At 37.4% G+C, this 21,441-nt stretch overlaps 2 protein-coding genes and 1 long non-coding RNA gene across 6 annotated transcripts in view; 2 read left to right on the forward strand and 1 right to left on the reverse strand.

Annotated features, from left to right (window-relative positions):
• The first annotated feature begins 45 nt into the window (after nt 1-45).
• LOC143303377 (uncharacterized) lies at nt 46-6,874 on the forward strand. 3 transcript variants are annotated; one of them, XM_076622876.1, is made up of 5 exons: nt 46-237; nt 464-819; nt 2,134-2,264; nt 5,877-6,084; nt 6,498-6,874. In XM_076622876.1, the coding sequence occupies exons 2-5, from the start codon at nt 742-744 to the stop codon at nt 6,729-6,731; spliced, it is 651 nt and encodes a 216-aa protein (XP_076478991.1). In that variant the 5' UTR covers nt 46-237; nt 464-741; the 3' UTR covers nt 6,732-6,874. The 3 variants fall into 3 exon arrangements, with proteins under 3 accessions (XP_076478991.1, XP_076478987.1, XP_076478993.1); XM_076622872.1 differs by having other exon boundaries at nt 649-819; XM_076622878.1 differs by having other exon boundaries at nt 46-139; nt 649-819.
• On the reverse strand, nt 2,237-3,300 carry LOC143303386 (uncharacterized). The gene is made up of 3 exons (XR_013059593.1): nt 2,775-3,300; nt 2,444-2,681; nt 2,237-2,324 (listed from the first exon to the last, which is right to left on the reverse strand). It is a non-coding gene; the product is annotated as an uncharacterized LOC143303386 (long non-coding RNA).
• Nucleotides 6,875-12,181: 5,307 nt separating the features above from the next.
• The window catches only part of magu (SPARC related modular calcium binding-like protein magu), a 33,959-nt gene continuing 24,699 nt past the window's right edge, over nt 12,182-21,441 (forward strand). Inside the window, exon 1 of one of the 2 annotated variants that reach the window (XM_033339378.2) lies at nt 12,182-12,774. In XM_033339378.2, the coding sequence (XP_033195269.1) occupies nt 12,688-12,774 (87 nt within the window). In that variant the 5' untranslated portion in view covers nt 12,182-12,687. The remainder of the gene's footprint in view (nt 12,775-21,441) is intronic. The other variant, XM_033339380.2, reaches the window with a different exon arrangement.

A 21,441-nucleotide genomic window follows, 5' to 3' on the forward strand; every position in this document is an offset into this window, starting at 1 on the left:
GAAAGAGCGATGTGATTGTACGATCTCAGCGCCTCTTCTCGAAATCAAAGCAAACTTTCATATAAAAAGAAAGAGACTCCTTCTTCTGTGGTTTTCACCGTGTTGTTGTAAAAAAAATCCACAGGGATATAAAAATAGAGTGCGTGAACGAGCTGAAAAAGCGATATAGGAATAGGAAGAGAATGCTGTATAAAGAACTATTCGTGCATATTCGCTACATATTCGTATAGTAAATATGTAAGTACAACATCGATCAACGAGCGGCGTTAGACACATACCTCATTAGATAAGGATAGAAAGCGCCTCTATGCAGCGTTCTATTCCTATTCCTATATCGCATACACGGTAACATATGCCTCGCGTACATTATCTTTATATTTTTATGGAAGAATCTGTGAAAAAAGAAATAAAAATATTGAGCAACCATGAATATATTTCACTTCATACTAAACCGATAAAGTAGATTGTAGATGACGCGAGTTCTTACCGTCGCGTGCCGCCACAGCGGCGAACATTTCGTTCAAATCTTTGGTCGTTAGTGTTTATGACAAACTTGCTTAAAAGATGTAAACCGCAGTTTGAAAAACACTTTTTAATAAGACTTTATGTTGAAAGATTCGTTACAAATATTTTCTATACTTGGGATAGATCTAATTACTGAAGGAAAAAAAGAAATCAATCGTATCTCCGATTGCGATAATTATATAACCTACATATACGATTGGAAGATTGAAGCAAAGTATGTTCTCCGTAAAGTCTAATGTGAAATCGACGTTGCTTTGTGGACCAGCAGAGTTGAGTCAATCTTTTATGTTTGAGGTAAATCAATCAAAAAATATAAACATTATAATATTTTGTACATACAAACGTAGTTCAGTAACTTAAAATAAATAGTGGAATTAGGATTACACAGTGATAGAGAAATTTACGCGAACTGGATACAATATAGAATAAGATTTTTTAATTTCTTTTTCCAAAAAGATCAAAATTTAAATAGATTAGAGATACTTAATGGGTTATTAAAAAATTGTTTAAACGTTTACATGCAATTGCAAAAATTTATTTTATTCAAATTTATTTATTTATTCAAATTTATTTCAAATATTCGTGTCGATAAGATATTGGTGTACAGTTGTGCATTGTTACTGGCCACGAGGAAGGATCAAATATGACCAATTAGCAATGCAAGGTTTAGAACAGATATTTTTCTTTGGCGTGAAATTACATACGTATTTATCTGTAGCAAAGAATTCGGATTACATCGAATATGACTCGATATCTGAAATTTTCGAAAGACTTGATAATTCTTGAATTTTAAACCTTCACAGATTTTTAGTTTTTAAAATTTCTATAAATCATGAATTTTTAAAAAATCTAGATAGATTTCAAAATCTTAAAAGTTTAATAGTAATTATTTTTTCTCCTGATATGTTGTTTTGTCCTTCATATCTTAAAATAAAGAAATCTATCAATTTATATTTAATATCATACATATTCAATACCTTTCAAGGTTTCAAAACTAAAATATATCAGTAATTTCAAAATTTATCAAAATTTTAAAAACTCAAGACCTATCAAGAGTTTCAATGCATTGAGGACAAAGTAACATACATGTATAATTTCTTATAATATTATAAATATTTCAACTTCTTTAAATTTCATAGAACCGTAGAATCAACATGGAAGAAATAGTGACGAAAAAAATATTAAACGATTCCTTGGAATTCCCTTGCGTAGCCCGAATGTTAATAAACAGAATTTGATAACATACTTTAAAAATGACAAATGTGAAACGTCGATCCGTAATGAGATAAGTCTTTCTAAGTATCGAAGCATATTTGAAATGTTTCCTCCGCCTCACGAAGACGTACAAGGAGTGGTGGGGATATTAATGGCCAGTTAGCAATGCAGGGTTTTCGTCAGTTAGCAAGGCAGTGCTGTATACAATATATAGCGCCTAGAACATATGAAAATATACAGAAACATGATAAGATTGATACGTTGTTTCCAAATCTCAAAAGCATTCTAAATATTAGCATTAAAAGTCAACATTATTGCACGGTCGGTGCTCGTTATGGAACTGCTTTGTTAAAAATGGTATGGACATTTTCGGAATCGAGTTTTCCTTCGTAGGTAGCAATTTACTGGGCCGAAGAAGGACGCCGCGTCGTTTACATTACACCGACTCCTTTGGAGAGACTGCCGGCAGCCTGTCACGATAGAAGTAATCCAGCACCCGCGGCTTTCAAGCTGATGAGATTTATGTAAGCGGAACACTTTTCTTGCGGCGCTTCTGCACGTGCATCGGCCTTCGGGATTCGTTTCTAAAAAGAGCGCCAGATTTATATCCATTTAACTAAACTAAATCGCTTATTTTGAAATCGTTTGTTTCACTTGAATTTTGAATCTCGAATGTCGGTTAATATATTGCGGACTTACTCACTTCGTTCTAAGACGCGGAGGAATTTATTAGTTCTTTTTGATCTTCTAAGAAGAAAGAAGATCGTGTCATGTTTCCAAAACTCGTTCATGGTCGTTTTGAGTCATATAGCAGCTATAAGACTTTTTTTTACCATAGAAAACCTCCGTATATATGTTACGTGTATTATATAAAACATTTAGAAATTGCATTTCGTTTTTATCGCAGTGAGGCGTAATTATCCTGAATACACTGGTTAAATCTGAAATCAATCTGAGAATGTAAACAAAAGTTACAAGACATTTGCTGTAAACATATATTTACTAAAAAATTAGAATACAGCACGAAGAGTCACCTTAAGCATATAATAAATGTTAAAGATGATATTTTCTCACTGAATATTAAGACTTGCGAATGTAACGAATAATTGCTTGATACTTCTACGACCTCTGTGAAATATATATTTGCATTAAATATTTTGTAATTACTATATATATTTTCAGATTTATTTCAAACTTTATCAATATAACAATTGGTATCTCGTGATAATGCTAACGGAATCTCGAAATGTTTCGTATAACACAGACAATATACAAAATTTCTATAAGCATTCAAATGCTTTCGCGAGCTACTGTTTAATAACCGATGGAATCATAGTGAAGGATCGCAGCGTTACGCCATAGAATAATAATATGTAGAACGGTTTCGAATTCGAGAAGTTTGTTCAACGTACCGGAAGCGATAGATCAAGGAACATTAGTTACTTTACACGTCACACGCGACAGGTATTGACATTCTACGTGCATAAACTTATGCGTTGTTTAGAAGCGATCGTATTTTCAGAAGAGGCTGCGTTAACTGCACATAGATCACGCCAGAGAGGTTACTCATTCTCAGCTGCTTTATGTAGCGAACTACAATGAAATACGCAGTATAGTAGCGCACAAAGAACTTTGATTCATCGTTGAATAAATTTGCTTGAACCGAGTTACAATTTGCAAATATAGCGTGGTATAAATGTAACAATAAATAAATCGAACGCTTCATAAAGAATTGAAAAAAGAAGGACTATTTTCACGTATGTACGTACATATACGCATGAAACTTATACTTTCGTTATCGTTAATCGTTCGAAATTATCTTTGATTTTAACGTTTTATTAGTCATTTAACGAATGATACTTGAAACGATTTTACAGAAACAGCCTGCAGATTAGATTTGTGTAAAAAAATTATGTTTCAAAACTCTATTCTTGGCCGATTTTTCCTTGAAAAAATGATGCTTCTTCAGAAATAAGAAATTCAAGAGAAAATTCTTAATTATACCTCGGTCAATCATATCGTATATACGTATCCACACGGAGAATTAATACCAACAACAAGATGGAGATGAAACGCATGAAAAATGATCGATATCGTTTTCATTTTTTTCCAAGTCAATTTTAACTATGCGAACGCTTACGAAGCTAATCCTTCGCGGATAAAACGAGGCAGTTTCGAAACGTTTGTTCTTTCGGTTAGATAAACAACGAAGTCCGCAATTTTTATACGCGATTCATCGTGGCACCAGAAGCAAGAGTAAAATAAACGGTCGAACCGGGGTCGTCGCAAATCAGCTGCTTCCTTCTTCTACCGTTTATTTTTCAAAGCTGAGATTTTATCTGTCCACGCTTGAGGATTCGTCGAACCGTGCCTTCTGGCGAAAGAGGAAAATTCTCTTCTCTAACTGCGCCTCTTCACTTCACTTTGCTTTTTTCACTTATGTAGGTTCCAGTTCATTTCTCTAATTATCTCGCTTCTTAGTTCTACCGTGTATGCATACACCAGATGCATACCTATGTATAGTATAGTTTCTACAAATGCAGAAACGTCGATCGAAATGCGGTGGCAATATCTGTACGAATTTTAATCTAGTTCAGGCTTTCGTTCAAATTTTAGAATCAATTTAATCAAATTAATAGTAAGCAACGACGCTTACTGCGTTCTCATTGAATCAAGAAATTACATATTTAAGTATCTATTCAATATACATATACATTTACTATTTAAATATCGCTATTTGTGTCGATGTTAGAGTCAGAAATCTTTCTGTTAATTTAGATTCTATAATTTTAAAGAAGCAAAGCGATCTTCTAATTTAAAAGAAGCTGCTAGATCTAACTTGTAATTAAACGAATTAACGAATCTGTTAAATGGAAACAAAAATTTCCAAGATTCTATACTTTGTCGAGTTGCAAACAACGGTTTTCTTATTGCATACGGCTTTTTAGAAGTCGATCCAATGACGTTATAATATTCCATTATGCATAATTATGCGAATGCTAGAAAATAAAATCATTAGAGTCCAAAAAATTCGATATTTCAGTGTAATAATTCGTATCAATTAATTATGGATCACTGATAACGTAATATATATTTAGATTCGTTTATTTAATTATAAAGAAAACTTAAATTTTGACAGAGATATGATTCGCTATAGATCTATTCGAGTACCGTTACGTAATTTTGATTTACTCTTGGTTGGAGTGCGCGGATTTAGACATTGTGTTGGATTTAAAAGAACTGACTGATTATATATTAGATTTACAAATGCTATAACGCTTTCACTTTTGGAAACGAAGTTTATTGATTTTGAAACAGGTTTACACCAAGGCAATAAACGAAACGCTATTTTACGTTTATTACGGCATCCATTTACTTAAGCTATATTGCTCGCGGGATGCTTGCGCCGTTTGTTTATTTTGCAGTTACCAATCATTCTCGATGCCGAATTTTTTCAATAAATTATTATATTCAGGTGGTCTTGGTAATCAGTTAAACGTTTCTGATTTTCCTTCCAGATATATATCTATCATTTATGTTACAAGTTACGAGACACGTTATTGTCTCTTAAATTTCAAGAAAAAAGCTTTAAAACAATATTCTCCAGACATAATTTCCTACTCAAAGAATACATACAATAGCGTAAGGAAAATATGGCTTATACATATACATACGCATATATGTAATGTAAGATGACAATAGTCACAAATAACATGTATAGTATTCTGATTAAGATAGCGTAATATAATAATTGTAATACTATGATTTTATTACTATTATAACGGTATAACAGTAATATAATACATCGTAGGATTCATGCGATTAACTAAAAACAAGGCGCAAAACTTACTGATAGATGTTCGCTGCTTAAATTGATAGTAATTATAATGAAATATAGTAGCACGATAATAAATTATTATCACAACAACGCAATAACGATACGATGTATCTTAAGAAGGTAGGGTAAATACGATTTGGTAAGATAATGTAAGAAAATCCAAGTGGATCACATCTGCTTCGAACGAACTGCGATCATTCTGTAATAAGGTTGCATTACGCGCGCGTAGTGCAACAGTGAATCCGCTTTCGATTATGAAATCGAACGCAAAACGATCACGAAGAAATCAATACCCTAGGTACTTGGAGGACTATAAGGCTCTGGCAAAGCTGCTCGTCCAGCTACACACCTTCGCCACTTTGCCTTCTGTGCTCTTGATCGACGACTTCGACGCCTATACCGGTGGCTATAAAGAAAGTGAGGTGTTGCAAGATGTACACACTGCCAGAACGTGTTCTTTGATTCTCGACACGATGAATTCTTGCGCGCAAATCCTGAAAACCAACGTAAGTAGCGATATACGGTTTGCTGGCTAGAAGTATTAAGACATCTACTAATTACATTTAATGGAAATTTTACCGAGGATCACGCTTGCTGGAAGCTTCGTTGGAATTTCCTTCTTTTTTTTTCTTTTTTTGTAAATTGTATTTATCGAACGTTTTATCACCAATTAGAGTTTTTTGTAAATTTTATTGAAAATTACATCTGTTAAAAATTGCGGTATAGAACGCATATGATGCGAGCGAGATGACAGATTTGTAGCAGAATAACTGGGAGCTAGAAACACTGAGATGCATTTAATACTTATGGCCGGCTGTGTAACTCGATGAAACGAATATTTGGGAAACAAACTATACCGATAAGGCAAGAAGAAATTATTAAGAAAGAATAAAGAAACATTTGTCTGTGTTTGCTTCAGGTACATGTGTGCGCCTGGTCCTCTTCCGCGATGCAAGACTTTAACCCGTACACGATATACTTCATCAACATTTGGAGTATAACAGACGAAAAGGAGAATAATACAATATTGCTGCAAAAATACATGCAGGAAACTCCCACTGAACAGTGTCCGACCTATAAATACTGTAAACTCGATGATGGAACGAGAGTGTTGAAAGAAGTTCTGTACGAAGCTACGAGGGAAGAATCTTAGAAATTCGTTTTGGGATTACCGTTAATTAATTTTAAGGATGTTAAGAATACTCAGTAGAATACGTAGTTAAGAAGAGTATTTTATGTAATATGATAATATAGCAGGATTTTGATTGGTCTAATACATTGAAACGATAGATCGTATTTTTGTTTCGCATTTGATATGTTACTTACATTCCTTTTTATATAAAAATCGTATTTAAATAATTAACAGTTGATTTACAATTTATTTATTAGCCAAACAGTCGATATTTCAACGTAACATAATTTCAACTTTTCTAATCATGTATATTTGATGAAATACATTCACTGTAATTTAAAAAGTATTATATGCTATAACAGTAAAGCGATACTCCACAAATATTCAGCGATACTCTCTACAAGCGAAATGTTGCAAGAAGGCAATGAAGTCGATAGTTAACGCACCAAGCTCCGTTCGCGCGACACTCTAAAAATCTAACACCGTCCTTGAAATGCGTTGAAGCTCCAAGACCGCTTGCAGGCAGCGCAGCGGCTCGTTTCATTTCTGTATACCTACGGCAAATTAGACTCGAAGAGGTTCAACGGAGAATTACATTTGCATAGAAGACGCACAGTGCTATAACCAGCGTCACTCTGCTTCACCTTAAAACCTGTCTATTAAACTACATTCCATATTCACGTTTTTACGTTATAATAGATACACTGTCGTCCATAAGTACATATTAGAACACTTTCGAATTCATGCAAATGTATAAAATATAATCGTATATATATAATTAGTAGATATTGATGTAATCTATAGTTACTATTTAATTAGTATAATTAAAAGAGCAATAATTGAAAGCATATAAAAATCGATCCTGTGGAAATACCTGATTTAGATGCGTCTGTTCAACGTTGCGATGTTACAGCGATTGAAATATGTTTCTAGTCGCGTTCTAAGAGTTTATGTAGGTTTTATACACTGTCAGTTATCCATTACACAAATCGATGCGAAGTCACAGCGATGCTGATATGATAATTTCTTTATTAGTTTAAATTTACCAAAGTATTTGATGACATAGAATTAACACGTTCTTCGATCGTAATTTTGGAGATGTAATAGAAATATCAACTTCTTCGGATTGTAGCAGCGTGTAGAAGCACTTATTGGCGATAGTGTGCACTGTAATAATTTTCTCAACACTGTCATGGATACGAGAAAATGTAAAAACGAAAGGAGAATTAACAGAGTCTAATTATAAGCCGACGAACGACTTTTTTATTGTCGTTATTCTTCAAGGCATAGAAAGGCTATAACAAACGACGGTAACACGGCGAAAAAGGCAAGTGCAGGGGGGCTTTGGATGTTGGCGTCCTATTGTCTGGTTCTTCTGCTCGACCAGGTCGAGAGCCCTTCTCGGGAAGAGCCCCCATATAGACTGAACCGACCACTTGTTCCGATCGGTCCGAAACAATCTGAAACTGACAGGACTATGGACCAGCCGTGGACTTCTCGCAGCGAGGTAACAAATGGAAACTTGGAGGTACCGTAAAGTCACCGTGAACGGGAAAATGTCACAAGAAAGACGCATTTTTTCCAGCTGACGATACACGGATAAGGAGATACACTAATATCATCGAATAGAATAGAAGTCGATGTATCGTAACTAAGATCCTAACTAACTATATCTATAATTAACTACAATCCTGGTGCGGTCTTGGAATTTTGTATGCCTCGATGAGATACATATTGGTAATGATTCTTTCATGATTTTCAGATCAAATTTAAGAAAAGGTTTGCAGCAATAAGGAGACAAAAGTGATCAGCATCTTAATGGATTTTCTGTTGGTTTACTCGAATTACTGGAAAATGGAGCTGCCTCCTTGCTACAGCAGCCACTTCAATTCTCTAACGATAGAAAAATACGATTTCGTCGAAAGTGACCGAAAGAATCCGGTAAGGCTAATCAATTACGGATTGATCGGACACGAAGACGTATACACATGTACGTGGAAAGAAAGAAAGAGAAGGAAAGAGAGCGAAGGAGAAGAAGAGGAGGATAATTACGGAGCAGAAAATTGCAGGGTGACTTATACTAGCAGAAGTTTACACGTCGCGAATGAACCGGCTCTTGGTGGGTTCAGGATCAGCAAGACAACGGTAAACCACCGTCGTTGGTCTGTTGTCGTGATGAGGAGCAAGAAAGAGACAAAAGAGACAGCGGAGAAGGGACGAGTAACGAGAAGAAAGAGGGAGAGGAAGAAAGATGGGAAAAAGGGAGGGAGAAAAAGCGAGAGGGAAGATCGCATACCTGAGTGAACAGGTGTGCCGGAGTGGACGACGAGTGAGTTGCTGTCCAGCCGACGGCGGCTTGGCCAACGAGCAGCCTGTTAAGTCCCTTCGTGCACGAAGAGCAGGGACGCAATCACTTCGCCGATTTTAGAATTCGCGACCGATTGGAATTCCACCGAGGAAAGTAAAATGCCTCTGAAATCACTTGGGACTGTTTTAACAACCGGCTATTGCTTTAAATCGAACGTCTCCCGTCAGAGATCGTAAAGTCCCGCGAATGTGCAAGATTAACGTCATTCGTTGAACGCCTCGTTCTTCATTTTCTTCGATATGGATTATGTTAAGTTTTGAGATTTTTAGGATTGTTGTTAAATTTACACGTAGAAGAATTCGTTGTATATTAATCGAAATCTGAATATTTTAAATCTGAGTACACAGATCTTATCGAGAAGTTTTCATTTGTTAAAGAAAGTTAAGTCGGAGAGGCTCGTAGAGATTTATAGTTATTGTCCTTGATTATTCATATTGGAAATTGACAGTCAGTCGTGTCTAAAAATGCCGGGTGATTTATTTGAACTACGAGTGACAAGCAATATCCGAAGAGCAGATTGTAAATGTAGAATGACTTTTGTCTCCCTGGTTACCTCAGACACGGCGCTATAATTGCACTCACGATCCTCGCCACTTTCTCCGCTGGACCGAGCGCATTCAAATACCAACAGCTACTTTAAATGCATCCACGGACTCGGTGACTAACTGCATCTCTTTTTTTTTTTTCTTCTGCCGATGTCTCAAACTAAACTCGCTTCTGTCTATGAATATTTATGATCTTTCCTAATAACAAACTCTACTTCATTATCATAATTTATTCCAATCATTTCTATTTCAAATTAGTATTTACATCGTTATAACCGTCATAGTAGATAAATTGTCAGTGTACGATCGATAGAAAGAAGTTAAAAGGAGATTCTAATAAGAATTAAGAACAAAGAACGAAACGACGAGGATTATTTTTCTTGTCAGTTATTCGTCAAGAAGAGGAAGACAAATCGAGTACGAGGCAGCTAGTAAAGTTGTTTAAAGGTGGTTAATAGCCAACCCTACGAGTGAATTACACCCACGGATACGTAGGTAGCCGAGCAATAGCGCGTTATTATCTCGCTCGCTACGCCTACCAGTGGAACGAGTTCGATCGAAGAGTTCGATCGTTCTGGCCGATTAACCATCATTGTGTTTTCTTGTCTCGAGCAGGTGTCTCGAAGATAGATATTGCTTGCACGCGACAACGTTAGGAATTATTGATAGAACGACCGGCGTACAAACGTACGGCCAGGTTTAAATCTGACTTGGAGCTTAATCTCACGACCTACCTTATATCTAACTTTATGTAGTGTCTACGAGCGTAAAGTGAAATATGGTATTTGCGCGTCGTTCTGCGTTATAAATCACAAATGATAACTGTATAAACCACGTATTCGTTGGTTCCATAACGGAATCGTCATCGGGTACGTGGCATTAAATATTTATCGAACGAATTGTATCGGAGAACTTCTTCGATAGATATTTCGAAATTAGGATTTTCAAATAGAACTAATTATCGATTTTATACTTCATTCGCTATCGCATTTCCTCTTAAATTGACAATTAATCGGTATCTTTTTCCTATTTGTAGAATTTATCGAAATCGATACCAAGTACTCACAGTTAAGAAAAATTCGAACGTATCGAGTTGCATCGAGCAGGGATCTGATAACTATAGCGCGGATATTTGTGCATTTTTGGAAAATTCAAAAAAACGCAAAAGCGTAGAGAATGCGAAAATGCAAAAATATGCAAAGGAGAGTCAAGGTACTTCCTGTAACATTTAGAAGATCAAGTAAATTTCTATTCAGGTTTTACATGTTTAGTTATGTCGATAAAGACGTAAAATTGCATAAACATTCGCAGTGATTTACCGATGACAAAAACAGGACAGAAGAACAATACGTTCTATTATTCTGTCGAAAGGTTACGGCAACATTGTTTTCTAATTCCAGATGTTCTTTGCGGAACTGCAGAGGACAATCGGTTGGAGGGTGATGAAAGCGCGAACTACGGACACGAAAAGAATAAATCAGGTCTCCGATTGAAATTTAACGAGGAATCTGGATGGCCACAGGTGTGCGTCCATTTCTAAACGTACGATCCTCCTGCACCCTTTCACATCCCTTTACCAACTGGTCGGTCGCTGTTAAAAGCTACATTCCATCGGCCAAACAACCAGTTCTGAATCGGTTTCGAATTCTCGATGGCTCATGAATCTTCGATCGCACGGAACTACACGTATGCCTGGAAGTATGTATCGAAGAAAGGGAAATGAACGCCGAATTTGCTTCATTCGTATCGACGAAAACGCACAACGTGGTCAGATGTATCGTGTTAAGGTACGGTCGTTCCTCTGACAGGGGAAATTGCTTTTCCAAGCGAACCGAAACTCTCTTTAAACAGATAATCTATGGATAGATAGGTAGTTTCAACTTTTGCCGCTCTTATACGCGCACATCGGGTGTTTTGGTAACATTGTAAACGAGATATCATATGAAATTAGTTTATTTTTGCTGTTATCTGTATCAGACGGAGCAACAGCATCAAGAAGAACATCAGGTACCGATATGAAAAGCTGCTGATGCGATTATGACGCGATAACGAAGCGAGATAAAAATAAATGTTGCATAAATGATTTTTTCGAATAAGCGGTATCGGAGATTTAATCGTTTCGTTCAATCAGTTTTTGTTAAAAAAATTTTAGCAGCAGATAAAAATTTGTATGCAAATATCCTTCGATCAAAAAAATTTTTCGCATAATTTTCAACATATATTATCGAAACTTTCTACATAATTATATTATTTCATCGAAAGCGATCGAAAAGTCACAGTTGAACGATCAAAGCGACACCGCTCTACCACACATCGTAAACGATACGTTATAAAAGCATTAGACTTGTTTGTTGTTCGTAAATCTCGCTGAAATAATCCTTCGAATAATACGTCTCTTTAACGGAGTTTATCTTTCCGAAACTTAAACGAGTACAATTTCAGACGATATAATCATCGGTTAAAGCAAACCGTATAACGATGGATATAAGCGATCCTGCGATTCCTCGAAATAGCGAGCGAGTAACGAAGCTCGGGCACGAAGTCCTCGTCACTTTTTTAACCATCGAAATTCTCCGATAGCGACGAAGAGGAGCGTAACACACAGGACTGCAACGGGGAGTCTGCCATCGGGCCGAGACAGGCTGCTCCAGCAGGCGAGCAAGTGCCAGTTGCTCGGCGGCAGTTGCCACGGCTGGACATACATTTGCTTCCTTTCGTCGAGGTCTTCGTTTACATGCGACTTACCCCCGTCGCGGTTCTTTGAAAGGGAGTTCGAGGGTCGAAAGTAATCACCGTGAAGGAAAGTGACGAGAAGCCGAAATCGTGGAAGCATTTCGAAGGAAGAAATAAACGGCAAACGAGAGGAAAAGGAGATAGATAGATAGAGAGATAGAGAGAGAGAGAGAGAGAGGGGGAGAGAGAGAGAGAGAGAGGGATCATGAAAAGGAGGATGCCATGTGTTAGGAACAGTGAGTGCGTGTGAGTGGCGTGCGTGTTACGTGCGTGTCGGCCCAGTGGCTTCGGTCCTTCGACCCTCGAGGACGTACCACCAGCCGAGGACACGATGATGATCTCGATGATACAAGCTGCCATCCTCCTGTCCGTCTTCGTTCATCTCAATGCCGCCACCAACACTATCACTATGGCTAAGGTGAGTATGTAATTGAACGTTGTCTCATTTGGAGAAGGTTTTGAATGTTCCCTAGAAAATGGAAAATTGATTGACAGGGTAGAGTTTTAGAGTTTCGCCAAAGGTGGTCTGAATAGCGTGAAATGCTTGAAAATTGGAAATTCTCGTTGAGAAAGGCAAAGATTCTGTGAAACAACGGTAAAAAGGTATGTCTCATGGTACGATACAGTGGAATTTTATGTTCGACAGAGCTGATGCATTTTAGTATACAGTGTTTGAAGAAATTAGGGAAGCGTTTAAGTCAGAGGATTTGATTTATGACACGGTTTGTAAGATATCGCTGATAGCAATGTTGTATATTTAACGTTTATTAATAGCAGTACGTTAATAAACGTACATCTGATCGATATTAATAGTAATGTCGTTGATATATGTATATTTCACATACACGAATAATAGCGTTATCTTGATCTATTGTCTTGTAAGATCGGCTGTAATCGATAGAGACATACTCGGAGGAAACAAGACTCTTTTGTCACTTGTCAGCTGTAACTTCTATTATCAGAAAAAGAAGAGATTACAGAAGGCACAACCGGGTCAAACGTTTCTTTGCGATCCAACTTACGTGATCTCGTAATCATCGCAGGTAATATCTACCATGAACTGTGCAGTGTGCAGGTGCAACTATACTCTACTAGAAGCGTTAGCCGGTTAAATAGCTAGTAGTTCGTCGTGTAGTTAAAAGGTATTCATGCGACAATGGCTGGTTGTTGGTTAATTAGACACGGTTCGCCAGTACGATAAGCACGGACGAGGAGAACTGTTTCGACTAACGAAAGAAACGTTTTTCATAATAGTTGCGCGACAGAAAAATTATTAGCACTTGGCGTGCGCGTTGTACAATCGTTTCACGGCCTTTTAAGTATCCCGCCGTACGATACAAATAGTCTTTTGTTTGCACCAGGCAAAGAAGAAAGGTAAATAGCGGTAATATCTGAGTCTCGATTAGAGATCCGACAGCGTAACTTTTCTTTCTTCTTTCTTTTTTTCTCAATATAATTATAAATACGCGAGATATCGTGCCTCTTTCTCTGTCCCTGTTTCGCTCCCTCTTTGCGCTAATGATTAATCGAGAAACTCAACGCTATGCTCGTTGTTAAGTTAATTATGTGGAGCACCCGATAACTTACTGCTTTTACACTGGGTAGAAAGATAATTTTGATTTCTCGTTACGAAATTTTATTGCATTATACTCGTTCTCTTTCTCATTTTTCCTCTTTCTCGGTCTTCCAAGAAACATGTCGAAACGAACGATTCTTCCGTGAAATAGTAGCGATTCTTATCAACGCATCGTGACGTGTTCGATCGCCGTGCGTTATGGTGAAATTTTCGTATTTCATAAAAATATGATTCATCGTTAATTTAATCTACGCCCACGATCGCACAAGGCAACGCTATTGCAACACTTTGTAATATTCGATAGTGAGAAGCGAGTCTCTTCTTAACCCCTCGCCTTCTCATCTTTTCCGCGACTATATACATCTGCGTTAACTAGCGACTGCTTTGACGCTATGTCCGAGGCAAAACGTTGAAATATTATACACGATTTGTATTCAGTAATCTACGGTCTTATAATATGGAAGTAAAGCCAGAGTTAAAATTGAACTTTGATACAAGTCTGACTCCGTTCTATTTGATCCATAATCCATACCAGTCTGATGAGTCTGTCTCGATACTACGAGACAAGGGGTTAAAAAAAAAATTCGTGTAGGTGGTCTTATGGCTATGCCGTGAATGTTCGTTGAAATTCACATTTTTGAGCGTACAACTAAAGCGTAGTCGGAAGTTAAACAGAAATTTTCTTCCAAGCGTTAGATATTATAACGAAGACTTCACACTGGATATTTTGTATGTACATATTTCTGCATACTAGATGCTTGATTCTGTATATTTTTGCAGCTTTAAGCGTATAAACGCCTATAATCTATTTATGGCATTGTACGAGAGTCACAACTAGGTTCATCGGAAAGTTTTTCTTCTTATAATTAAGTTTCAACGTAATATTTATCGTCGCTTATAGCCGCCTTTCGGCGATTCGTTTGCTTCGTCGTTGTTAAATTTTTCATCTTTTATCTGAACGTTTCATCTAAATATTCCCGTGTCACTACGACCTGTTTTCGAGTATCCAACGTTCTTTGTATCAAACAGCTTTAGAAATATCTAAAATGAAATGTCAGAAACCGTGGAAAATTGTCCCCGTAGGAGATGTTTTATTCGACCCTCGTAAAGAATGCAATTATCGTTATCAGCGATCGATTTCTTCGCCGTCTTTTCTCCTAGATTAAATTTTCAGATTCGAAGCGTGAATCAGATTCCAGAGACACGGCTTGAAACGCAAATAGAATTTCAGATTGAAATGTAAATTAAATTTCAAATTGAAATGTACATATATTTCAACCACCTGCGTTTTATGAAAAATCCACGAGCGAAGTTTCAGATAGTATAGGATCGAACGGAACGTACAATCGAAAAGGTGTAGACGTTTCAACTGACCTGATACAATGCCAAATATCTCGGAATATCACCAGTATTCCCCCAGAATAGAAACCACGGCGTCTAATCAATTTCCGCGATAGAGGCACATGGCCGATCCACGATGACAGACGCCAAAGAGAAAATTGCATTTATTTATGTCGCGGTCATTCGTTTCCTCCTTATCGAATTAATTACGATAAAAGTAGCCGCGTGTGTCTAACAACATTGCTCTTTCTTCGTATTTTACCGTTTGTTTGTAAACTGCCACGTTTTCCTCGTGCACAAATCGTAAAGAAGTGGTTACGAGGGACAAGCTTCGTTGCAGATAGCACGATTTTTCATTTCCACGTCGGGATAACGATACTCGCTTTCAATTATATACTCTGGACGGTTAAATGGAACGCGTAAACGCGACGAAATAACGCTCCTTCGCGACAACGCCGATAAAATCACGCACAGCTTCCAGGAACATGTTCTAGAATTAAGAGCGTTACACGCGTATTTTCTGACCCGAAAATCTTTGCTGGCATAGCGAATTAACGATGTTAATAAATCGCGAATATTACGTCGGTGGATAGTAGATTTATGCTTGATGATTCTGTTGCTCTGTTTTCCTTCGGCTGCTCCTCGGCCGCCGGTCTCTCGATATATCGGGAAAACGCTTATCCTCTTCGCGAGAAACGATTCTCGCATTCGCTGATCCGTTATATTCTCTTTTCGCGTGGCAATGCATTTTGCAATTTAATCGTTTCCAGCTTTGGCCGATAGAAATTTCTAACGATAATTTTTACCTATTCAGGTATTACGTTTAGGTATTACGTTCTAATTTGAACTATTCGAGTAGCGTATAGTATATAGCATCGAACGGTTTTGGCGATTATTAGGAAGAAAGTAAAGGAAAGTAAAGAGAAGAGTAATTCTTGTCAGCGAAGATAGAACTCTGTCGTTAGCAAATTAGTTCGACTAATGGATTTTCTAATCTCCGATGCGATCTAAATTTCAACTTAATAGCGAAAGCTATTAGGTAATCTGTTTCCTTAAATCAAGGAAAACGATAATTAGACCTCGAATGTTTCTGTATTTATGGGATATTTGAAAGCACAACGTAGAATAGCCGTTGTAGTATTTAATAAACGAAACCGTTCTCTATTTCCAGTTCATCGTCGCGTTCATAAAAATATGAAATTGCTACGAAGCTAATGAAAATCGATAAGAGATTGTAACTTGTTGTAAGCAAGTTGGATGGAAAAGGCGAAACGAGCTCGAAAACAGGATCGACTCTCTGGCGAAAAAGGCGCATCCGAAGAATCTGTTAAATTTCTTTTCATGCCCCCTGTCGAGACCACTTACGTAGGCAGAGATTTGCCATCGAAAGGAATTCATACGTGGGCACACTTGGCATCCGAACAACATTTCTTTTTTTCGCTTTTTTCTCGCCTCTCTCAGTTTCGATTTTACACGATCCCGTCACGCAGACAAACACATATCGGCCGTGTTGCTTTTTTCGAGCGCATTTCGCCTTTCCGATCGACCTTCGCAAAAAAGGACACACGTACTTGCGCGTATCATCGATCAGCAATATTTGTGGCACGCAAATTTCACTCGCGTGCAATAAAATGCCATTCATTCGGAAATTCCACGCGTTAATCTCTCGATCGCGCGTCCTTCCGATCTTCGCATTCTTTTCGCCGGGGATCGCGAATTTTTACGCTTCGAATTTTAGCGTCTCGTTGGCCCTGGAATTTCTCACATCTTTTTCCCACTCATAAAATCTCTTTTTTCTAGTACAAGCTTTTTGTGTATAGCGTAGTATCGATTATAGATCCGAAAAACGATATTCAGAGAAAGGAGTACTTTCAATATAAATTAGTTTTCGGTATAGAAAATGACGAGTCGATATTGTTGCATCAACGTAATAATCGATGTAACATAGTAGAGACGAAGGAAACGATATTCAGAGTAAAGGAACATTCTCGATATAAGGGAAGTATTAATACAAATTATACTTTTGGTAATTAGGGGAGAATTTTCTCTGCGACATAATTTTTCCCACTTATAAAGCAGAGAATGGGTCGATAGGTAAAGCAAGAGGACGATGTGTTCTTTTATGGGTATCAAATATTTCAAACTTAAAGTACCTAGAAGAATTATTAATTAATTAATTTATTAATTATTAACAAGGTCAACAGTGTTCTTTATATTTTTGTAAAAAGGCACATAACACTAGAGTTAGAGCCAGTTTTATAAAACGCGAATACAACTTATCATTTCAGTTATTATCAGCTCGATAAGATGTAACGCGAGTCCTTAACAAAATGTCGAAGGAGTCTGATTTTGATTTCATTTCTCCTATTTACCAAAGGTACAGTACCATACCAGAAGAATCGCAAAAATATTTTAAAACGCAAGGTATCAATATCCACTGATCCTAAGCATTATTTTTCTAGAATTAAATATGACGATATCGTCATCGATAACGCTACCAATATTATTAATTTCAACAGCATCGCCACCACCGTATGACGTTAATCGCCTCAACGCAGCAACATCGAGTTTCCTCAAACTACTCTCGAGCGATCGTGCGGTTCACTTAAAAAAAAAATAATCTAGTTGACGATTCAAAGCTATAAGCATCTTCGAGTACCTTCGTCCATAACGTAGCGAACAAACGATGTCAGTATAACACGAACTGAACACGTTCCACACGGTTGTTTCTTTCTTCTCATGCTCGTACCTAGTCAGGAATTTCGTTCGTTAACATTGAACGTATGCAAATCGCTGGAGACGAATTCTTCTCACCGTGAGGCGACAACCACGAGCCTTATTTCCGTGTAATCTCAACTTTCTCATAGCCGGCGAGAAGAGATAAAACGATCCGTACCGTCCAACCGATCCAGACGGTCAGGCTCGAACTCGTCCAAAGGTGCACACGTGCAACGTTTAGCTCTGCTTGTACCTGGAAGAAAGAAACAGCTTGCTTCCAAGTACGCATTAGATGGCGATCGTATCTCATCCAGTCTTGTTCGATTTTCATCGAAAATCGTACCCTTTATTTCCTTAGATGAGACTATTGCAAATATTATGGCTCTTCAGCGCCAAGTGTTTCAAGATGTTTGATCTTTGCACAACGAATCCCACGACGATATTTCGATTTGCATGTTTCCCATCGACGTGTTCATTTTACAAATAACCGTTACATAGACACGTGTAATATGTACGTGTGCAAAAGGGTTTGTCGAGGTACAGTAGTATGCGAAAATCATTAAACGAATAGATCTTTCGCTTTGCGATTAATTGTTCTCGCATTTAAAAAGCGTATTCAAAAAGTATTTAAGAAGATTTCGATTGGTATCGTTTACAAAGGCAAATGATAAATAAAAGAAGACGATTCTTGGAATTGCTAGAGATGCAAGAGATAAGATATATAGCAGGATAAAATCGCAGTTAAACTTGTAAAAGTTATTATTACAATTTGTTCCTTCTGGGGATAGAAAAGAATAAATGACTCGATTTCAAGTTAACATTAACATTGTAACATTAACATTTCAAGATCGAAAGTTCTTGTATGGTTTTATAGTTACGAGATATAATACACCCATATGCACGTAATATTTTCTATAGAATTTTAACTAACATTAGCTACAACAGTATGGCAAACAGAAGAAAACAGTAGAGCGGATAAACGTTTTTATCGCATAATTACACAGGTGCGCTATTAGACAAAATTTCTGAAAGTATTTTGCACGTGTTACTCGTGCACCGAGTAAGCAGAAACGAAAGCTGAAAGCGTATCGTTTCGAGAAAGAGAGAAATTGACGGGACACGTGTGTCTTCGATAAGCAGCTGATGAATCGCGTCTTGTTCGAAATACAATACTTAATAGGATTTTTTCAGCGCCACGAAGAAGACGTCTTGAATTTCGTGTCTTAATCCATCCGAAGACGAGCAATAATTAATAAGAAGCTGGTTGCACGAATGGCGAGCATCAAGCCGCGAAAGAATGTGTCTAAGAAACCTGTTTGGGGAGAGCCAATATCTTACGAGGTCCTCTCCTCTTTACCTCTTTCTCTCCTCTCCTCTCGCCGTACCAGGAACACACATGTGCACCTTCTCGTGTGCATTGCGACACGCAAAGCTTCCCCCGAATGCTCAGGTGTTGGCAGATATTCCCCTTTCTGCCTTTTGTGCATCGTTTCACCTTCTGCATCGTTAGCCGGCCAACTCCTCGTCGTTTCGGCTATTAGCCTCTCTCGAACGTTCCTCGTCTGACCGATTATCCAAGCCGATTAACGTTGGTCTTCTCGTAATACGAGAAAATTCAGTTTTGCAAAGTTCCAATGAAATTTCGATGGAACAAGTAGGTGAAGAGCTGCGGAATGTCGAAGCTTGACTATCGCGATTTATGAGCATCGAAAACAACTTTAATATCTAGGAGAGAAAATATATTGCTGTTATTTGTTATTATTTATTGAAGTACGTCTTATTGAATTACGTGCGATCGATTCTGGTCTGTTATCTTCCTTATCATCTCTTCAGGAACGATGTAATGCCACGTTTTCAAAACTTTCGAGCTTTGCTGGCGAATATTGTTCTTAGGTGCGTTTTCGTGTGATGTTCTGCCGCGTTCTCCATACTCTCCTTTATTTATTATTATTTATGATTATTATTTGTTCCTTTCGTTGAAAAATTCTCTTCGTGGTAAAAGATTCAATTCAACGAATGACACAAAAATGCACGTGGAACGTGATATTTATGTTGGCTATATTAGTAAATATTTTGCTAGCGAATCCCACGAGTTGTGAAAAAATTGCATCTATTATGCACTAACTGGGTAACACGATATAAAACACAAAATATCGTGCATCTGTTATTTATTGATAAAGCGGAAGAAACCTTCGAGACCATCTAATATTGTGATCGATTTAATTCTTTATTAAAATCGTCGAAGAGACACACACTGATTTATTCCATTGATTCGATAAGTTAAAGTGCATCGTGATAAGCAAAGAACGTGTCTGATAAAAGCTATATCAAAGAAGCAGAAATAACAAATAGTCTGTGAAAGAGCACTCTAAAAATGGTACGAAAAGAGGGAGATAATTAATGCACATAATTCGGTAATAAAAACGTTCTTTCGGTTATTTTCGAGCCAACTGTATCCTTTAGACGTATGTCGTTTGGGTCGTGTGTTTCATCCAAAATTAATAAAATCGATAACAAAATTTTATCGCTTGATATAATATAAATACATTATAGCAGTGTTCCATATACAGATACGATATACCGACGTTAAGTTCAAGCTTGAAATTTTATTGGAATTTTATTTCAAAGTATAGTAAAATAAAGTTCATCGAAGAGTAAATATAATCGACGAGACAAACTTTAGTCGAAATTGGAAAGTTAAATTTTCCTTCTAATTTTCCTTCCTTCGCCAGAACAGCGAAGTATATCGAAGAAGAGTAAAATATCAATAGACGAGCCGAACTATAGCGAAATGTAGCAAAATATACAGAAAATCATCAAATCTTTGAATCTCTTCGATCGCTCCAAAAATACGCGGGAATTCAGGCTATATGCTGCGTCGGAGCATACGGTCCTCAAAGCTTTAAGCCACGTTCACAGCAGTTCTATCAACGATCGTTACTCAGCTGTTTCGCTACTGCACAAAAGCGATATTTCATCGTTGACTCGGCTGTTTTTCGCCTCCTCTCGATCCACATTCATATCGTATCATTACCAATGGGATTTTTAACGAGTTTCCTGCAAGAACGCGAATAAGGTTAACCTTTTCCGCGGCGGATTCCAATCGCACCCGATCTAAATAGCAATTACCGAGTCGGTAACGAGGTATTCGAAAAGCAATTAAACTCATAGTAATTTTACGATCGGTGTACCAAGCGTGCCGGCCCAGGACCTTGATCGTTGATCGGTTGCTATAATATCGAGTTTTATCGTGACTCAAATCGATCTGCCGTGCCGCCGTCGCTACTCTATAATCAATTTTCTCGTCGTGTCAACTACGGGGGCAATTCGGTGCCGCATGGCGCCAATCTACTGGAACACTTCCTTTTTTCTTCTCTTCCATTTTCTTCTCTTTCTGCTTATTCGCACGTACTATCGGTCCTAACTGGTCGAGCACTTTTGCTGAATTTA

This window comes from Bombus vancouverensis, chromosome 1 (genome assembly GCF_051014615.1).
Source record: "Bombus vancouverensis nearcticus chromosome 1, iyBomVanc1_principal, whole genome shotgun sequence".
Classification (NCBI taxonomy): Eukaryota; Metazoa; Arthropoda; class Insecta; order Hymenoptera; family Apidae; genus Bombus; species Bombus vancouverensis.

Bases quoted from the DNA above. Each gene is read 5' to 3' on its own strand.
- LOC143303377 (XM_076622876.1), top strand. From the start codon at position 742: ATGTTCTCCGTAAAGTCTAATGTGAAATCGACGTTGCTTTGTGGACCA. The intron at 820-2,133 runs GTAAATCAATCA...TTTCCTTCGTAG, and splicing joins GTCAATCTTTTATGTTTGAG to GTAGCAATTTACTGGGCCGA. The intron at 6,085-6,497 runs GTAAGTAGCGAT...TGTTTGCTTCAG, and splicing joins CGCAAATCCTGAAAACCAAC to GTACATGTGTGCGCCTGGTC.